The 21,377-nt window shown below is 41.1% G+C and overlaps 1 protein-coding gene across 1 annotated transcript in view; it reads right to left on the bottom strand.

The window, feature by feature from the left end:
- Positions 1-625: 625 nt before the first annotated feature.
- The window catches only part of LOC128693137 (uncharacterized), a 25,075-nt gene continuing 4,323 nt past the window's right edge, over positions 626-21,377 (bottom strand). The window contains exons 5-13 of the mRNA XM_053782608.2: positions 20,484-20,629; positions 18,420-18,601; positions 15,198-15,362; positions 14,262-14,375; positions 10,569-10,713; positions 9,345-9,530; positions 5,954-6,084; positions 4,597-5,272; positions 626-2,523 (exon numbers count right to left, since the gene is read on the bottom strand). Of these exons, the coding sequence (XP_053638583.2) occupies positions 1,982-2,523; positions 4,597-5,272; positions 5,954-6,084; positions 9,345-9,530; positions 10,569-10,713; positions 14,262-14,375; positions 15,198-15,362; positions 18,420-18,601; positions 20,484-20,629 (2,287 nt within the window). The 3' untranslated portion in view covers positions 626-1,981. The remainder of the gene's footprint in view (positions 2,524-4,596; positions 5,273-5,953; positions 6,085-9,344; positions 9,531-10,568; positions 10,714-14,261; positions 14,376-15,197; positions 15,363-18,419; positions 18,602-20,483; positions 20,630-21,377) is intronic.

Here is a 21,377-nt window from a genome sequence, read left to right as displayed (position 1 = left end):
AGCAGTAAGTAGGTATCTGGGTGTTAGTGGACTGGTGTGGGTCGCTTTCTGGGGACAATATTAAAGGGCCACAAAGGAAATAATACACAGTCCTCGATGATGCACTGACTTTCTTGGGTTATTCTGGGTGGCTAACACTCCGGGTTAAAAATCAGAACAAATCTTTTCTTAGTGAGAATGAAAACAGGATAATAATTTTTATGTAAGTTACTCTTTACATGTGAAAGAGCAATTTTCTATGGTAATAAGGAAGAAAATGGTTGTAAATGGGTAACTAAAGAAAGAGCGACCCACACAGTCACATTTGTGACCGTGGGGGTCGCTAGTGTCTTCGGTACGCAGTCACATTTGTGACTGTGTACCGAAGTCACTACCTCTGCGTTATGTACATACAGGTTAGATCCAAAGTATGGTAAGGTATCCCCTTCTCTTAGGGTGAAGAATCCTTAACCAGCGTCAGGTTACATCTTTGAAGGGTCAGACATGTGTGCCCTCAAGCAGTCCAACACAAAGAATGAGTGACACTGTTTGAAATTGCTGCTCCATGTTTATTCAAAAGATTATTATATTCAAGAAAAGTATTAGACTTGTGAGGATCATAGAGCGCCACTCTTACAGGAGCTTTCTACTGCAGTTTGACTTTTGTCTGTTCACCCAGAGGGTGAGAAGCACTTGTACTTTGTCTATGGCTGTATTGCCACTCAGGATGAGTAGCATTTATCAGTACTTTTTAAGGTTGTATATTCACTCAAAGGATGATTAACATGAGGATGATTTAGTGAGGAAAATACATAGACGGTTTTCGAAATGAAACAATTGTGTAAGACTGGACATGCCTGATTACGAGTTTTATTTGTACATACAGTCCAACATACAAAAATAAGTATCTCAACACATTTGCATGAATGAAGAACATTTCTTGTGAAGCTCTGCGTCTCTCCAAGACACACCACAATACTGCTAATTCCTAAGTTTGTTTCAGCTCTGATTCAACATTTCCCAACAAGAGAAATGCTTACTTAAGTTTTACAATTAAAGATCACATACACTAGGTCAGGGCACGGAAATCTTAACACAGGTTCTGATTCTACCTCCGGTTGGTTGAAGCTGTCGCGGTTTGTATATGATCCAGGACCATTTCCTAATTTCCTACTGGAGGGTAGTCCATGCGTGCTCTGGTGGGGGGGATCAGAGGAAGGACTATAAACAGTCACGTAAAGAAATCTCCTGGTCCGAGATGAGTCCAGACAATGGTCTTCCATGGGATAACCACTGGCACTCGTAATGACTCATAATAAATCATTGCATCACTGGGATGAGACTCTTAACTCGTTATAAGTGATAACAATGTGGATGTTAACGATGCCCACAAGACAGTCCAAAACACTGAAGTCCTGGCCACAGTTCAGATGCCTTCCCGTGATGGATGAGCGGAAATATTTTTATACATTTTACAATAGAAAATACTTCCTATATAGAGGAGGACTGTTCACGGAATTACAAGCGGCAGACTATGAGAGCAGTTGTATAATTTAGTCCATTCTGCTTGGATAGTACCAGTATGCCCTAAAGTCTGGATTACTTAATCCAGAGAGGAGAGTTTACCACATCAAGGAAACAAGAGATCGTTCATAAACAGGTTAAAAATTGGCATGACCATGACTGATATATCCATAAAAGTATTTGTACAAATTAATAATATCTCAGTTTTCTGTATAAATTAACTCTCACAGACAAGTGGGGCCCATTCCTTGGTCCCATTATGTGCCTCTGTAATTTTTTGAACACTGTCCACAAGATGAGTATGGGGTGCATAATAAATATATCAACTAACTTACATACCGATTACATTATCCTTGTTGCTCATCTGGAGGGAGAAGGGGAGCTAAATGTTAAATGTGTTAAATGAAATGACCTTGGAAACGATTTTCATGATTTCTGTACTGTCAAGATTTCCCAGAATTGTCACTCTGGACACTGTTTAGTTGCTCATACCGTCACAATGAGTTTCTCTAGAGGGCAACACAGGCAACTCGGGTTTGCCTTTTCTTAAACAATCTTGAGAAAGTCGACGTCTGGTGAGTGTAGTGGTGCTGTGAGCTGGAAGAGCAACAGTTGTTGGATGGGTGACCAGAGACCCACCAACCCCCGGATTAAGGGAGGAACCGGCGGTGGTTGTACTTACGCTACCGAGAACACTCAACTCCTGACGAGGGCTCCCACCGTAGCCCGAGGAGCCGCTATCCTCCTGTATAATCCCTGCGCTGGGAATGCCCGCACCGCCTAGCGACAGCTGGGGCTGTGCCAGGGAACTGCGGCGAGTCTGACGGCTGTTCACTGGGTCTTGGTGACTTTGGTATTCCTGGGAACATGGTGTCACCTGCAGCTCCAGGGAGGTATGTTGACTTGCTCCTGCAGTGGTGGTGATGGGTTTCGAGGACCCTGAACGCTGCAGGGTAGAGAATGAGGCTGGTGTCTGGCGGTGTTTACGGGGGCCTAAGGTAGCATATCCTCCAGGCACTCCTGCCGCACAAATGAAAAATAAGTGCGTATACAATAACAATAAAGTATGTGTACGGGGTGACTGACAATCAAATGTGTGTACATAATGAATGACAGACATGTATACACGATGACTGGTGCAGTCAGACAAGTGTTTACGATGACTGACACTGATCAATAAATCTGGTCCTAAACATAATAGGAATGATCCTCATGTGAATACTCTAAGAATTTCAAACCCCTCAAGGAAGGTTCCTTGATGTTGGTGAGGGGCTCTTGATTTAGGGAATTGGATCTGTGCGCCAGTTCCCCGAATTAAGCCTGAATGCCTTCCACATCCCCCCCCCCCAGGCGCTGTATAATCCTCCGGGTTTAGCGCTTCCCCTTTGATTATAATAATAATAATAATAAGAATTTCAAAGACAAATTCATCAATATATAATGTGTCATTCAAATATTTTTTTATATAACTAGACAGTACAGGATATATATATATATATATATATATATATATATATATATATATATATATATATATATATATATATATATATATATATATATATATATATATATATATGCAAAACAACCCCTCTGATAAAGAATTCCCCCCAAAATGCTGATGGATGTGTCTATAAGATTCCTTGTAAAATTTGCGATAAAGTTAATTACGGTCAAACTGGTAAAAATCTCGAACTAAGATTAAAACAACATAAATATAGCATTAGAACTGGACAAGATTCCAATGCTCTATTTATTCATGTAAGAGATTTTAACCATCCAATTGATTTTCAAAAAGTTGAGAAAGTAGTATCAAGCAAGTCCATGGTCGACAGGAATATAATTGAATCTTGTTTCATAAAAAGCAGTTTTGACAATAATATGAATATTTCCTTCGGTTTATATAAATTAGATCCATTTATAATTAATAGAATTTGGGAAGAAATTAATAATACACTGGACAAATAATAATTTAAAATTTTTTTTGGGTAGAATAGTTTGTGGGTGAGTTGTGCAAAGGACCTATCCAAGTTGGGTCGGCGCGCGTCAGGTGTTCAACCGTTGTGGGATCTGATAGTGAGGTGTTGGCCAGACCCCTTATATAGCTTCCTTGGATGCTTTACTTTCATAGTTCCTTGATAATGTGAGTAGTCACGAAAGCGCTTGGAATTTCTCTATTCTTTCAGAGTGCTTGTTTTGCATATTCTGAAATCACCTGTTTACTGTGATCTTATTGCATATATATATATATATATATATATATATATATATATATATATATATATATATATATATATATATATATATATATATATATATATATATATATATGTATGCGCAAGGAATTCGCATGAGCAGGCGGAATATACACAAACGCTGAACTCTGGCTGAAGGAGACTCAAACCTACGAACCTTGTAACAAGGTACGTAGTGCTTTACGAATATACCCACACTGGACCAAAACCTTGTAGTCCAGCTCGCGCTAGACTTTGATCCAAGGCAGCCAGCTTTCAGGGAGAAGGATTACTGCTTTTCATCTCATTATCTGCATGCATCAGACTTACTAGAGATATTAACAATGCAAGGAATTCGCAAGAGCAGGCGAAATATACACAAACACTGACCTCTGGCTGAAGGTTCGTAGGTTCGAGTCTCTTTCAGCCAGAGATCAGTGTTTGTGTATATTTCGCCTGCTCTTGCGAATTCCTTGCATTGTTAATAACTCTAGTAAGGCTGATGCATGCAGGGGATGAGATGAAAAGCTGTAAGCCTTCTCCCTGAAAGCTGGCTGCCTTGGATCAAAGTCTAGCACAAGCTGGACTCCAGGGTATTGGTCCCGTGTGGGTAGATTGGTAAAGCACTGCGTACCTTGTTCCAAGGTTCGTAGGTTCGAGTCTCCTTCAGCCAGAGATCAGTGTTTGTATATATATATATATATATATATATATATATATATATATATATATATATATATATATATATATTTAAATAAACCAAATAAGTTGCAGTGTAAAATAATATAAATGCTGGTAAGGGAACTAATAAATAAATGCGTTATTTCCTGAATGAATAAATTTATTTTGGCTTGCTTACCTGTAGTTGTGGCCACGACGTCACAGAGGGCATGAGTGTGTGGGTCCAGCTGTTTCACCTGCTGATGAGAATGTAAATGATGCAGTTGCTGTGATGGTTCCTCCTTCCCTTCTGCCACTCTGGGAGAGGAGGGTTTTTGTGCTTGTTGCTGTGGCGTTTGTCGGTTGTTATGAAGGCTGTCGTGACTCTGGTTACCTGGAGAGTGTCTGGATATGGTATCCTTACTAGGGGATGAACTGTTGACCGCATGAGCACCATGAATATTGTTGTGGTGAATGAAAAACCCTTGTGAGGATTCTGTGGGGAAGGTGGGTGTTGTGCCCCTCTGTTGTTGCTGATGCCTGCAGCTAAGAGCTCCAACAGTGTCAGAGGTTGTGGGGCATACATCAGGAGGATTGGTGATTGTGGTGCGCTTGGAAAGAACGTCATCTACGAGGGTGTAACTGTTCTGGGGTATGGGAGAGTAGTAGTAGGAGCTATCATCCCGGTATTTCTGGACAGTATGACCGCCATTCTGCGTCAGCACTCGTCCATTCTGCTGACTCCTGCTCTTGCTCCTGAAGCTGGTGTGGCGGAGAAACTCACCTTCCGTGCTAAGGACTGGTGTATCTTCCTCGTCACCGTGGAAAAGGCTCGTCTGCTCGAAGTCATCTACACCTGTTTGACACTCGACTCTCTGTAACCACCAAGCACTCGTAGTTACGACTCTGGGTTATATTTGTTCACAAATTAGCCTAAAGTTCACAATAAAAGATTATTCAAAGGTTGTTGACCACATATACGTAGGCAAATAAGACTGCCACGATGAAAACACATTGGAGTAATATATGTGAAACAGGTAGACACAAGATCCAACGAACTATTTACACACTGTCTATCTGCAGATAAAAACGTCTAGCTATTTATAATTTTATCTCGTAGGTTTATATTAGGATAACAAAACGAAAGATGCAATGTAGCTTCGTCCTGAGAGGAACTCGAAGAGCAGTCACCGCCATGAAGTGAGTTCGGGATACTTTGGGTGATAAGTCCTGCAAAATTGCCGAGAGCTGCTCACAGTGTATATATCGTCTATGTAAGGACAATATATACCTAACTATTCTACAAGCGCTGCATCATCACTATAGGTGTGGCGCTTCTCCATCAATATAATAATATTAACAGTACTTCCTCTTGAGAGCACTGGAGTATTTATGGATTACTACAATAAACGCTTCTTGAAGAAGCACCCGAAAGAGTCTAAGTAACTGGAAGACATAATTATCTCACAAATTTTCCTAATGTAAGTCTTTGGCCCTAATGTTAATACAAGAATAATTTCTTAATGCGAATTAGGCTAGAAAAGGTGATTGCTTACCTGTCCCCCGAGTGTGGTAAGGTCTGTGGTTGTGTTGGTGGTGGTAAGGGGAAGGTCGTCCCCCTGAGTCGTACCCCCAGGGGTGGTCGCTGGGCTGAATATTTCCAATGTTGTCGTCTTGCTTGAAGAAGCTGAAAAATCGTATTTTTTTTATACATAGCTTAATTTACAATCAAAGTGCTGTTATCCTACCTTAGCTTATTTTAAAATCCAACCAGTTTGGTATACAATCTCCCCTCCCCAAGGATATAACCCACAAGAACCGTACCTCTCTCTCCTGCAAGGTGAACAGGGGCAATAGGTGCCAATACATCAATGAGACCTCCAGAACTATAGTACAGAATCATAAAATATTTTGACAAACCATCGGATAAACTTATTTTGGGAAGGTAAACAGAGAAGGCTTCAGACAATCACATCCTACAGAAGACGCTAACTGCCACTCACATCACTGCCACAGATGGCGCCAGACCTACCTCAGACTCACCTGTGCATAATGTTCTTTCACTTTACTCCTTGTGAGACCTGATAAAGACCACTGTATGAGCGAAACTTTAATTATAATGAATGTTTCCTCTGCGTCAAGTGTGTTTCTAACACAGATATCAATGGATAACCCCCAGGTACCTAGTTATTGCTAGACAAACAGGGACAGCAGTTGTAAGGAGGCAAACACCCGAGTATTTATTTACTGTTTGGTTAACAGGTACCAAAGGCATACAGAAACCTGTCTATATATGAATAATTAAGGCTGCAATTTACTTGTAAACTAACCTCAATAATTCTTTTATAATTGTAAAGGGGAATTAAAATACAATCTCTGTATATACCAAGAGATGTATATATCTCAGTTAATATGCACTGACAGACGAACGTGGAAATTTCGTAACATATCAGGCTGTTGTGCTCAGTGGTCAATATAACACAGTGAAAATTAATCGTTAAGTGAAAATGAAAGCATCCTTTTAGGATAATGACAAGATCGGGCAATACTCAAAGGTTATTCCTTTTAAGGTAGGGAGTCTCCACGTGTTGCCTGAGGGCCACATGCAGCCCACCACAAGATTTTATGCGTTCCACAGCAACGAAATATTTACCAAAAAACAAAACTAATAAACCCTCATTTTCAGTCACTTCAGTCACCCTTCAGTCACCCTTCAGTCACCCTTCAGTCACCCTTCAGTCACCCTTCAGTCACCCTTCAGTCACCCTTCAGTCACCCTTCAGTTAAGGACAATGAAAGAACAGTGGAGAGTGAGTGACGACTGTTTAATAAACTCTGGGTCATACAGTACTTCTTTATACCATCAGGTGTTAAAACCTTTTGTGTCGTATACCACGAAACTGTTGCAGTTTTAAAGTACGTCGGTACTATGAGACCAAACATAAACCAAGTTATTCTCAGGTCACAGCAACACAGCGTTCAGAAACAATGCAACGCAGGTCGCTTTCCCAACAAAGTTTTTAACGCAGAAGAGAACTGAAAATAAAGCTAATTATAAAGTAACTTATGCGTTAGCTAAAAGAAGAAAGACATTCACCGATGGAGATCTGATCAAGGAGTCTATGATGGAAGCAGTGAGAGAGGTACGACCAGAAAAATAGAAATCTGTTCAAAATCCTCAGTCTTGCGCCTATTACTGTTGCATGTAAAACTGAGGATATATGAAGCAATATATTCCATGAATTTACAAAGCATAAAATTTTGAGTTTTATTTTTCCGCACTTGATGAGTCGAATTATATGAGTGATACATCACAACTAATATTCATCCGTGACGTTGACAATATATTTAATGTCACACGAGAATTAACATCAATGCATAACACAAGAACCGGAGAAAACATCTTCAAGGAACTGCAAAACAACTGTATTAGTATATAACTTGGAGTGGAATAAACTGCAATACATGGCAGTTGAAGGAGGAAAGAACACGTCTGGGTGAAGAAAGGTTTGGCTGGACAAATAACAAAAGCTTGTGAGGATGTTGGACTCACAAAGACCATGTTTCTGCACTGTGTTATCTATTGTGCGGAAAATATGTGGATATATCTTGCGTTCTTAAACCTGCTGCTCAACAGTGAATTTCATTCACTGTTTCGTGATTTTTTGAAAGAAACTGATTCTGAGATCGTTGAGTTGCCTTATTACACAGCAGTTCGATGGCTTAGTTGTGAAAAGGTTCCATCAGGGTTCTATCAGGGTTCTATCAGGGTTCTATCAGGGTTCTATCAGGGTTCTTTCAGCTCAGAAAGAAAACTGATTCATTTCTCATGGAGAAGAATCAACCTGAACCACTTTTATCAGACGCTGACTGGCTTTGAAAATTGGCAGTTTTTTGCAGACGTGACAAGCAATATGAATCAATTGAATCTGAAGTTGCAAGGTGAAGCAAATTTGATTCATGATCTATTCACACATCAAGGTATTCAAGGCAAAATTGATGATATTTCAAGGACAGGTGAAAGTTTCTAACTTGGTTCATTTACCATATTGTGAAAAATTTCATGAAGAAAGTGAACCAGAATTTCCTTCTTAATTTGCAACAGAAATTATTAATGACTTGCAAAAACAATTTTGGAAACGATTATTTTGATCTAGATGAAGAAAATATATGAAATAAAGCTGTTTCAAAATCCATTTGACTGTAGTGTTAACACTCTCAAGTCCGTGTCAAATGGAAATTATTGATAACCAATCAGATGACAAGCTGAAAGAAAAGTATTAAAAAGGAAATCTGATTTGGTTTTATAAATCTTTACAGCCTGAACAGTTCCCAAATCTGAAGCGATTCGCTGGTGGATTCGTATCAGTGTTTAGGACAATGAATCTTTGTAAACAAATAGGTGTAAAATATACGTTGTGGCTCCTCGTAGTGAAAAGTTTGGAGATCCTTTGCTTTAAGAAATAATGACGAGATCAGGCAACCACTCAAATGACAAAAATTCATCATTTAGCACCACATAAAGATGGTTTGTCAGGTCGCTTTAGTTAAAGTCTCTGTTATCATTGGCATCCACATTTTTGGGATGCTGGGAATCTCAGACGAATATCAAAATGTCCAGATGAGCTATTCTCCTGTGTCTACATGTAGGTTTTCTACTGCCATATATAAATTACTGCGATGTATTATAATTCAAGATTGTATTTATTGTATTTTGTGTAATGCATTGTACTCTGCTGTGAATTTTACCAACTCATTGCATCGCACTGATTTATAAAGTGTTATGTCGTTTATTATACCGCTGTGTACTCTATTATATCGTGATTTTTTTGTAGTGCATTGTACTGTATTGTATCGTATTATATTGCATTGTATTGTTGCATTGTACTGCATTCTGTTGTATTGTAGTATACTGTATTATGCTGTATTATTGTGTTGAATGCCCACCTGAGACGCCCCTAGCGGTGTGGGCAGCACGGCGACGGACGAAGCAGGCAATGATTGCCATGTTGAGTGCCAGTAGTGCCGTGCCTGCCAGGGTCATGATCAGCAGGATGAGTCGTGGCACTCTCGACCTCGTGCCTCCCTCGCTGCTGCTGCTGCTACTGCTGCTACTGGCACTCTCTGCAATACCTTCAGAAGAAAAATAAACATTATTATTATTATTATTATTATTATTATTATTATTATTATTAGTGGTAGTATTTTCACTGGAAACGTTAATCCTATTCCTGATTCAAGGACTTGGAACTATCCTTCTCTTCGGAACAAACCTGATTGCCTTCTGTTGAGTATAGGGTCACCTAAACTATAATTTATAGGGCTTAAGAGGGGGTTATTGGTTTGGACATTTAGAAAGGATGGAGCAGATTAGGATGACTGAGAGGGTATGCAAATCTGGGATGATAGGAAAGAGTGGTAAGGGGTTTCTTTCCGAGGAGTTACTGGAGGGAAGGGGTGAGTGTGCGTGGTGTTACCATGGATGTCAATGTGGGGAAATCTTACTGTGGGTAGTGACTGTACGGGGAATCTTACCGTGGGAAGTGATTGTAGAGGGGGTCTTACCGTAGGTTATGAGTATACAGGGGGGTCTTACCGTGGGTAGTGATTGTACAGGGAAGGGGTCTTACCGTGCATAGTGACTGTAGAGGGGGTCTTACTGTGGGTAGTGACTGTAGAGGGGGTCTTACTGTGGGTAGTGATTGTAGAAGGGGCCTTACTGTGGGTAGTGATTGTAGAAGGGGTCTTACCATGAGTAGTGATTGTAGAAGGGGTCTTACCGTGGGTAGTGATTGCACAGGGAGGTCTTACCGTGGGTAGTGATTGTAGAGGGGGTATTACCGTGGGTAGTGATTGTAGAGGGGGTCTTAACGTGGGTAGTGATTGTAGAGAGGGTCTTCCCACGGGCAGTGATTGTAGAGGGGGTCTTACCGTGGGTAGTGATTGTAGAGGGAGTATTACCGTGGGTAGTGATTGTAGAAAGGGTCTTACCGTGGGTAGTGATTGTAGAGGGGGTCTTACCGTGGGTAGTGATTGTAGAGGGGGTATTACCGTAGGTAGTGATTGTAGAGGGGTTTTTACCGTGGGTAGTGACTGTAGAAGGGGTCTTACCGTGGGTGGTTATTGTAGAAGGGGTCTTACCGTGGGTAGTGATTGTTTCGGGGGTCTTACCGTGGGTGGTGACGGTGAGTGGGGGCGATGTGTGCCTGGAGTGACCCTGAAGGTTGTAGGCCTGCAGGCTGAAGGAGTAGCGAGTGCCAGGTGTCAGTTCCTCCGTTACTACCGCCGTCACTTCACCTCCAGTCACATTCAAGTACTGCCGGGAGGAAGTGCTGTGTGACTCGCGGCAAGTAAAACCCGTTGATGGAGACAGTAACAGGACCAGCGGACTGGATGACATTTATTGTAAACGAACATGAAGACAAGTTACAGAAGACGCTATTAACGGGTTAAAGTTTTGATCTGACTTGATAAAGCTTGTTTTACAACTCGTGTCGCTGTAAAACGACACAAGTCGCGAAGCAAGAGATACAATTGTGTTGTAAAATAATATGAAATTTTCATATTCTGTCTGATTCATATATATGTCAGTATATTTTACCATTGGTATTCATTGTCTTCATCCCAGATCATAAGACTACAAATTTCTTTGGTGTTCAGTATGTATGACAATGTCAATCACACAACATGAACATCTTTCAGTCGGATCTTGTCCGAAATCCCAGTACGACTCTGTGTTTAGTGAACCACTAATCAGTCTGAGGATCGACGACCCAAATGATTTCTTCATGAATGAGCCTCAAAACTCCATAAATGTATGCCAGATTTCCGACATCACCCTAACTCCGATAGATTTCGAAAAAGCCATTGACAACATGCCCATGCACTCAGCCCCGGGCCCAGACTCGTGGAACTCTGTGTTCATTAAGAACTGCAAGAAACCCCTCTCACGTGCCCTAAGTATACTATGGAGAAGGAGCTTGGACATGGGTGATATTCCACAGTCACTTAAAACAACGGATATAGCCCCACTCCATAAAGGTGGAAGCAAAGGATTAGCTAAGAACTATAGACCAATAGCTCTGACATCCCACATCATAAAATTCTTTGAGAGAGTGCTAAGAAGCAGGATTGCAAATCCTGCACAATCCAGGGCAACATGGGTTCAGGGCAGGTCGCTCCTGCCTCTCACAACTACTGGATCACAATGATATGGCCTTGGATGCACTGGAAGAAAATCAGAATGCAGATGTAATATACACAGACTTTGCAAAAGCATTTGACAAATGCGATCATGGCGTAATAACCCATAAAATACGTGCTAAAGGAATAACTGGAAAAGTGGGTAGATGGATCTTCAACTTCCTAACAAATCGAACACAAAGATTAGTGGTCAACAGAGTTAAATCGGAGGCTGCCATAGTGAAGAGCTCTGTTCCACAAGGCACAGTACTCGCCACTATCTTATTCCCCATCCTCATATCAGACATAGACAGAGATACACACCACAGGACCGTATCATCCTTTGCGGATGACACTAGGATCTGCATGAGGCTGTCATCTGCTGAGGACGCGGTTAACCTCCAAGAAGATATAAACAAAGTTTTCCAGTGGGCAACGGTAAACAATATGATGTTCAATGAGGACAAATTCCTACTACTCCGTTACGGAAAACTGGAGGAGATAATAACTAGAACAGAGTATACTACAGACTCTGGCCATACACTAGAGCAGAAAAATAATGTAAGAGACCTGGGAGTAGTAATGTCTGAGGATCTCACTTTCAAGGATCACAACAGTGCCACGATCGCAAGTGCAAAGAAAATGATAGGATGGATAATGAGAACGTTCAAAACGAGAGATGCCAAGCCAATGATGATCCTTTTCAAATAACTTGTTCTCTCTAGGCTGGAATACTGCTGTACATTAACATCTCCGTTCAAAGCAGGTGAAATTGCAGATCTAGAGAGTGTACAGAGATCCTTTACTGCACGTATAAGTTCTGTCAAGCACCTTAACTACTGGGAACGCTTGGAAGCACTTGACTTGTACTCGTTGGAACGCAGGAGGGAGAGATATATCATAATCTACACTTGGAAAATCCTGGAAGGAATGGTCCCGAATCTGCACACAGAAATCACTCTCTACGAAAGTAAAAGACTGGGCAGGCGATGCAAAATACCCCCAATTAAAAGTAGGAGCGCCATTGGTACACTAAGGGAAAACACCATAAGTGTCCGGGGCCCAAGACTGTTCAACAGCCTCCCATCAAGCATTAGGGGAATTGCCAATAAGCCCCTGGCTGCCTTCAAGAGAGAGCTGGACAGATACCTAAAGTCAGTGCCGGATCAGCCGGGCTGTGGCTCATATGTTGGACTGCGTGCGGCCAGCAGTAACAGCCTGGTTGATCAGGCCCTGATTCACCGGGAGGCCTGGTCATGGACCGGGCCGCGGGGGCGTTGATCCCCGGAATAACCTCCAGGTAATCCAGGTAATCCAGGTAAGGGTTTATACCTGTTTATTGAAAAGCTACTACGACAGTTCAGTTTCTTTCGAAAGTCAGGTATATATGATGTGCCAGAGTTATTTGTAAACTGTTTGAATATTTGGCTACTAAGCGCTCCGTGCGGTATTCTTCTCTGGGAGCCGACAAGCAAGCTGACCTTCCTTAAAAGCCCTATTTTTTTTTTAAATTTAGATTAGTGAGTCCAAATATATTTCTGAGTCTCCCTATTACTCTTCCTAAGCTTATTGTGAGTTAGGGAAGGGATGAGAAAGGTTGCATTAAGGTATTAATGTTTATATCAGGATGAATGTGAGTGCTTTTGGCCTTTGTTACTCTCCTCTGGACAAGTAGGAACACGTACGTCAGCGCCACCTCTGAGCCAGACCCCCTACTGACCTCACGGGGTGATTCTCCTTCTCATGTGGAGATATTTTTTTCTTTCCCTTTCTATCTTTTTTCACTTGTCGACTGTGTTCGCCCTGGGTCGGGTGTTACTTCTCCCTCCCTGGCACTCCCGAAAATGTAAACTTCTGTTTTTATTGTTTTATTTTATTTTAGTTTATAAATATTATATTGATTCTGTTTATATTCAGGAATTGTCAGTATTGACTCTACTACAGATAACATTATCTCTTGACGCTCATTTACTTAAAGGTTTTCAACCATTATTTGTATCTCATTTGTTCTTCTGCTTAACCACAAGTTTGGCGTGGACCAACCAAACAGTGGGTAAAGGAGGTTTTGTGTGCGAGGGGCTTGGACTTCCAGCAAGGATTCGTGAACAATACATAAATAACCGTTTCTGTCCGACTTGGACCATTACTGACTCCCATTCGAGGCTGTGTGACTAGTTAATGGTGCAAGCTGACCGAAACGTAGTCATAAGTTTTATTCTCCTTTGTGCGGGTTATTTAAGCATTATTACACAAACTATAATGCTAATTTTGCCCCCCCCCCCTCACTGACCTTCAACCTCACTGACTTTCAACCTCACTAACCTTCAACCTCACTGACCTTCAACCCCACTAATCTCTACCTGGACGGCTCCCTCTGACATTGCTCAGAATATCTAGTGGTTATAAATATAACCATAATTTTTAAAGGGGTTGACCGGTAAGCCGGAGGAAGGAATCGGCCAGATGACCGAAAGCTCCAACTGCGGGTCATCATATGACTAGACCCACGTCAGGAAACACTTTTTCTGTTTACTGACAAACTATACCTAACCTAACCTAACCTAACCTAACCTAACATTGCTCCGTACGACCCAGAAGAGTTTCATGATCAATTAATCTGATACTTTTGGGTTTAGCACTTCTCCAGTAAAAAAAAATCAGTATACTCGGCATGACCCCCACCTGGTAGTCAGTGTCAGCGCTTCTCCAGTACCTGACGATGTAGCCAGAAGGCTGACTCTTGGACAAGTTGGGGGTCCAGGCCAGCCACACCTCGTCAGAGGACACGTTCCCAACCTGTGGAAGAATGAGAGGTCAAGGATGATGGACCACAGACTACTGAATGTGATACAGAACAAGAGTCTCTCCTAAAAGAGAAAACTCTTGATGCTAGTAAATTTTGAGTAACTGGAGATACCTTCCCATTCTCGGTTCAAACTTCATCATCTCCTGTTCCTCAGGTGTACTCAAGTGTCCTCAGGTGTACTTAAGTGTCCTCGGGTGTACTCAAGTGTCCTTGGGTGTACTCAAGTGTCCTCAGGTGTACTCAGGTGCTGCATGACCCATGCATTCTTAGTGGTTCCCAGTGATTATAATAATAATTAAGAAGTCAAACATCAGCGTCAAGAAGTGTGACTCAACCCTTCAGCTTGTCTGACTGACGATTAGTGGACGGAGGATCGAGCCTCCATCACCATTCCCTGCGTCGAATGACCCCCCTCACAGGTTTAGCGCTTCGCATAAAATACAACATGACTTCATTACCGTTAGAGGTCACGAGATAAAATCGTAATCGCCCATCAATAGTCTTCAGTGCGTCCAACCTCAATGAAACTGTCCACTTTACCTTGTATCAAACGTAATTACCTCTCATTATTATTATTATTAATTATTATTATTATTATTATTATAATTATTATTATTATTTAGTGCCCCATCCTTTTTTCAGATTTTTAGAATATTTTGAAATATGGAGACTAAAAAATAACTAAAATTATACCAGCCAATATAACATTTTTGCGAATTTCTGGTTAATAATCGTCAGATCAGAATGTATAAAATTTTCTTGATGGTTTGAGAGAGAGAGAGAGAGAGAGAGAGAGAGGTAGCTCTACTTACTGTGAGGTGGAGTGGTGTAGCAGGTGGCACAGGTGGGGTCAACACCAGCCTGGAGGAGTGCTTGCCCAAGGTGTTGGAGGCTGTGCAGGTGTAGTGTGTGTAATCCCGAGGTGTGACTCCGTGTACCTCCATCACAGACCTCCACTCCACTACTCCGTCGGACAGCTGTAGGGAGGGGGGAAGGAGGAGGAGGAGGAGAAGAAGAAGAAGAAGAAGAAGAAGGAGGAGGAGGAGGAGGAGGAGGAGGAGGAGGAGGAGGAGGAGGTGGAAGAGAGAAAGGAGATTAATGGTCAAGTGAGAGAAATAATGTGTGGACCAGTGAAGGTTGGCATCCCCTTGTGAGGAGACCCTCGCCGCTGCGTCGTCATTCCCAGTCTGCTGAGAGAGAGAGAGAGAGAGAGAGAGAGAGAGAGAGAGAGAGAGAGGAGTATGCTCCACTATCTTGGTTTGCCTGGCCCCCGCTCATCTGCGACTGCTTGACAGAGTAGAGAACAGAGCAAGACGTCTCATCTCTCGCCTGGACCAATCCTGGATAGATCTGTCATTTCAGCAGAGCCTTCAACACAGGAGGGATGTGGGTGGCCTTACTGTTATTTACAAGGCCAATATTGCCAAAGTACCACACTTGGATCCACTTCGAGGACAGCGTGAAGCAAACTTGTATACCACAAGACGGGCAGAAAGCAGCAACTTCACTCTGGCTGTACCCTTCTCCAGAACATCACTTCATCTGAGATCATTTATCCCCAGGATGACGAGTATGGAACACATTCGTACAGTATAATGATGTCAACGAGATAAAGTCAGTTGATCAGATGAAAATGCCGGCCCACATATGGCTCCAACTTCATCCTATTCCCTATTTGTATGTCTCATAACAATAAAAATGCTTTCAAATGAGCTGATGTAGGTAACAGCTCTTAGCTTGCCAATAAAGTTAAGAATCTTTAACCTGAAATAGCTTGTCAATAAAGTTAGGGATCCTTAACCTAACCTTGTCAAACCTTCTGTTGAGAGAGAGAGAGAAAGAGAGAGAGAGAGAGAGAGAGAGAGAGAGAGAGAGAGAGAGAGAGAGAGAGAGAGAGAGAGAGAGAGAGAGAGAGAGAGACAGACTGGCGTAGTATTAGCATGGTCAAAGATTTAAAAAAAATCATGAAGGTATCTCCAAGGGCTCCCCTTCATCGTGCCATAAATTTGGGGATCGGCCATAATCTATAGTAAAAATATATGCAGTAAACTTCCACAGAAAATATACATCTGGAAATACAGCAACGAAATAACATTAGTTCATTTTTTTATGTATATGACACCCCAAACACGAGCCAAACTTACTCCATATAACATTTACGCCAAAAAACTTATAAATGATCTATCCAGGTTTTGTGAGGGTGTTTATATTTAACTATTTGTGAAAATTAGGGGGAAAAAACCTATGAATGAAAAAAAAAGACATAAGTGAAAAGGATCTATGCATTTCAGCCTCAGTTAGAGACCCTCTTCAGTGGCTTGGGTCTCTTAAACCCGAAATGTATAGACTTTTCTTTACTGGAGTTTCAGTTTTCAGTGCAAAGTGGTCTCTGAGTGTTCATCAAAGTGGTCTCTCAGTGTTCATCAAAGTGGTCTCTCAGTGTTCATCAAAGTGGTCTCTCAGTGTTCATCAAAGTGGTCTCTCAGTGTTCATCAAAGTGGTCTCTCAGTGTTCACCAATCACTGCTTATGACACTTGAATACAAATGTATACTGATCTTGTTATTCATGGTATTCTAAATCATGGCATTGTTATTCATGGTGTTGCAATTCATGGTGTTATTCCTAGTATTGTAATTCATGGTATCGTATACCATTATCATATTCGCACTGAGAGATGTACACTTCTGGGTGTAAGTGCTGTGTGACTGTATTTAACTGTATCATGCAACAGCACTGTGTACTGCACCCATGTATCACTGACAAGTTGGTTGGTTGGTAAGGTTTTTGTCAGGAAACAGAACAAGTGTTTCTTGACGCGGGTCTTAGTCATAATGATGACCCACAGCTGGAGCTTTTGGTCATCTGACCGAGGCCTTCCGTTGGCTTACCGGTCCACCCCTTTAAAATTTATGGCCATGTCACTGACAAGCGTAGCTATAATTAACACTGTCTTAGGAAAATAGACCTCACCATTAACTGTATAGATCAGTTGTAAGTTGGGCAATAACTCCCCACCCCTCTTCCCTACAGGCTAGTCTTCCGATATTTTAAAAATCATAAAATAAAATTGAAGAGAGCCATTTTTAAATATATAAAAATTTATATTCCTCATATAAATAAAAATGAAAAACGTAATTTATATTCATACTGTTAATTGGTGATAAATTTACCCAAGCATGGGGTAATAAAATAGGTTAATAATAAGTATTAAATTGGTGTAAAGTCAAAAAGAACTTTGCAACATATGTTACAAAGCGGCACAAACACCTACTGCTTTCGTTAATAATGTAAATATATAGTAAATAAACGTTGACGTTAGTAAGTCATTGTGAAGGTGAGTCGCTGCGTAGGTGAGCAGTGATCACCAGTGTCTCGTATCTACACACACACACACCTGGACTCTCTTCATTTTTTGACTTAAACTCACTGGTAGCACGCTCAGCTCACAACCGAAAGTATCTGGGATCGAATCCAGCGGGTTATTGACACTTTGAGGTTAATAATCAAGAGAAAGAATTCTTTTGTCATTATCTGAGCGGCCGTCCCACTGAGGAAGAGGTAATCAGATCACGTCTGAACCTCCATGAAGGTGGGTATCGCTGCTTCAGCCCGCATCCAGCAGACACCTGTGCAGACCTCGCCTCGCACCAGATATATCACCGCGGGAAAAAAGAATATAGGCAGAATCAGCTGCAGGAGGATCTTGGACGGTGTAGTTCTGTCAGGTCGGTAAATTGATACAATATTTTCCCTTCAGGACCACCACACGTCACGGCTGGTTATTGATTCCTTCTTACTCGGACCTCAGGCCACTACCACCATTCCAACCACAATCACCACTATCTCCATCTCCGCCGCCACCACCACCACCACCGTCACCACTGAGCAGCATTTCAGTCCATATAATACATTTACACAAGTTCTCACGTTTCCAAAATTTTGAAATCATAATTTGTATATTATTATTATTATTATTATTATTATTATTATTATTATTATTATTATTATTATTGGTGCAGCAGTGCACATTACCTGGGCATCTTCCAGCGTGTACTTGGTGCCTGTTTGTATCTCCCGTCCATCCTGGGTAGCCCAGTGGAAAGTGGGCTGTGGAGCCGCCCGCACGCTGCACTCCAGCCGCCCACTGCCGCCCATCACCGCCCACGACCCGCCCACAACCTCGTCTGGCCCCGTGTTGGGCCACCAAGGCGCCTCTGTCAGGGTGTAAACAAATACAAAATTATGATGCTTGAACAATGACAATGGTATAATACATATTTTTACTTCCCAGGACACACTGGTATGTAGCATAACACATGGTAAACAAACGTCTATGACAAGGCTATGTATACCAACAAGGATCCTTCTTATTCTTACTATTATTAAAAATACTGTAAACCATTAAGGGCGATACAACACACAATGTGTTGTATCGCCCTTGTAACGTTCTCACATAATTATGTAAGAACAAAGATAGTAATGAGAGTTATTAGTGTGTCAAGACTGTGCTGTTGCTGGTCAGACTCACGCCTCACTTGAAAGATGGATCCATCAAGACCACTCACTGCCTTGATGCTGGGGTTGGGGGCTCTTGATCCTACCACACTGTTACTCTCACATTCCTCGGGTCAAACCAGCTGTACGAACCCTACAAATTTAGCTTTTCCCCATGAGGACATGCACTATATATATACAGTATATATATATACATATACATATATATATATATATATATATATATATATATATATATATATATATATATATATATATATATATATATATATACACACACACACACACACACACACACACACACACACACACACATTATCTCCGCATATTTTTAATTATAAATGACAAAAGGTTCTTGGAGAAATAAGTCTTGTGGAGAAAAGTTGAGCTCAAGTGCATAAAACTTTAATTGACTTGTAACGTGAAGTGTCGCCGACTTCCTGATGGCTAATTGAACTGTACTGGTGAATTTGTTGTACTTGTTGGACGTGAGGATAGATTTGTTGGACTTTTGGATGGATTGTTGGTTATGAAGCTATTGGATCTTTTAATATTTTTTTTTGGGGGGTGGGTATACATTTTGATAGTGATGGAAAAAAAAAGATATGGAGTATGGTTGGGATGTACTCCAGAGTGGGAGTGGCAGTCATCCACTTGCTTCTTTGTCCTCTTGTTTTCCTTCTTATTTCTTCTTTTTCTTATTTCTTCTTTTCCTTTCCTTTTTTTTCTAATTCTTCTTTTTTTTTTACTTATTTCTTTTTTTTCCTTCTTTCTTTCTTTATTTCTGTTTTCTTTTATTCTTCCTTTCCCCTTATTTCTTCTTTTTTTCCTTATTTCTTTTTTCCTTCTTATTTCTTCCTTTTTCTCTGGCTGCTGCTGTAGTTCTCCTCCTCCTCCTCCTTTGTTATCTCTGTCTTACTCTTCTTCTTCCCCTCCTTCTCTATGCACATATAATGAGCGAAACGTTCTCTAAAGATGTCCTTTATGCTTTTCTAGTTTCTTATTATTGACACACAACAACAACAACAACAACAACAACAACAACAATAATAATAATAATGATAATAACAATAATATTCATCATTATTGTTAATCATGAATGAGCGCTAAACCCGTAGAGGGCAGGGCATCACAATGCTCCAGGAGGGATCGAAACCTCGTCCAGTTCCTTTCATGCTCGTGGAGGTGCTCTTGATCCAAGGAAGTGGAGCTATTTTTTTTCTTTCTCGGGTCAAATCTCATTTTCATAGGGTTGAATGCCCCATAGGGATTTAGCGCTTCCCCATGACAGTATTACCCGGTAATGTTAATAATAATAATAATAATAATAATAATAATAATAATAATAATAATAATAATAATAATAATAATAATAATAATAACAATAATAAGGAAGGGGAAAAAAGGCCAGTGCCTTGATGTTGAGGGGCTTTTGATTTAAGGAATTGGAGCTATCCCTATCCCCGTCCCTGGATCAAACCCATCAACTTGACCCATCAATTTGACTCATCAACCTAACTCATCAACTTACATTGCAATTTATTATAGTGAAAAACAGGAAAAATATTGTGTTGGACTCACGTTGCACAATGAGTGTGGTGGAGACGGCAGGTGGCGTGGAGACGGTGCTGGAGGCGTGGCAGAGGTACACGCCAGTGTCAGCCTGCGACGCCCACTCCACCACCAGGCGCGCCACACCCACGCCTCGGGACAGCACTGCTGGTCCACTGGTCCGGGCAACACACAGATAGTGGTCAGCCAGACTAAATTCTTTTTCCTCTCTATTCAAGGTTAACTTTATTTGCTCAAATTATATCATTATTCATGTAATAAATAATAAAAAAAATCACCAATTATATTTTTCGGGGCCTAGCAATGCGTTAATAAATTATTTCCAATAATCCGTTTTCGGCAATGAATTTTTTATCAATACTGACACTGTCGTAACCTGAGAAATGTCTTCCAGAAACACGTACATCTTTGCATTATGCAGACATATAGTTCAGAGAACCGACAAGTTGATAAATTAGACACATGCCCAACACTTGGGTATCTTTATTGAGAAAACGTTTCGCCACACAGTAACTTTATCAGTCCATACAAAGATGAATAGTGAGGAACAGAAGGAGTTTGACGTAATCAGTCCCTCAGTCTGGAGTCGATGTAATCAGTCCATCAATCTTTTCAAGACTGATCGACTCCAGGCTGAGGGACTGATTATATCAAACTCCTGTTCATCATTCATCTTTGTATAGGACTGATGAAGCCACTGTGTGGAGAAACGTTTCCTCAATAAAGATACCGAAGTGTCGCACATGTGTCTAATTTATCATCTTTGCATTATATTTCAAATTCCCTTTTTAGACCGAGGTTAATACCCATCGTAAACTAAAGGAGCTAAGAGGCGATCATAGCCAATAGCATACATCAGTTCATCTGCTTTACACAGTGAGGGTGAGAGTTGTCTAAACAATA

This window comes from Cherax quadricarinatus, chromosome 28, assembly GCF_038502225.1.
Source record: "Cherax quadricarinatus isolate ZL_2023a chromosome 28, ASM3850222v1, whole genome shotgun sequence".
Lineage (NCBI taxonomy): Eukaryota > Metazoa > Arthropoda > Malacostraca > Decapoda > Parastacidae > Cherax > Cherax quadricarinatus.
Note: the sequence above shows the minus strand (reverse complement) of the source record. Positions and strands in the feature narration are given on the sequence as shown.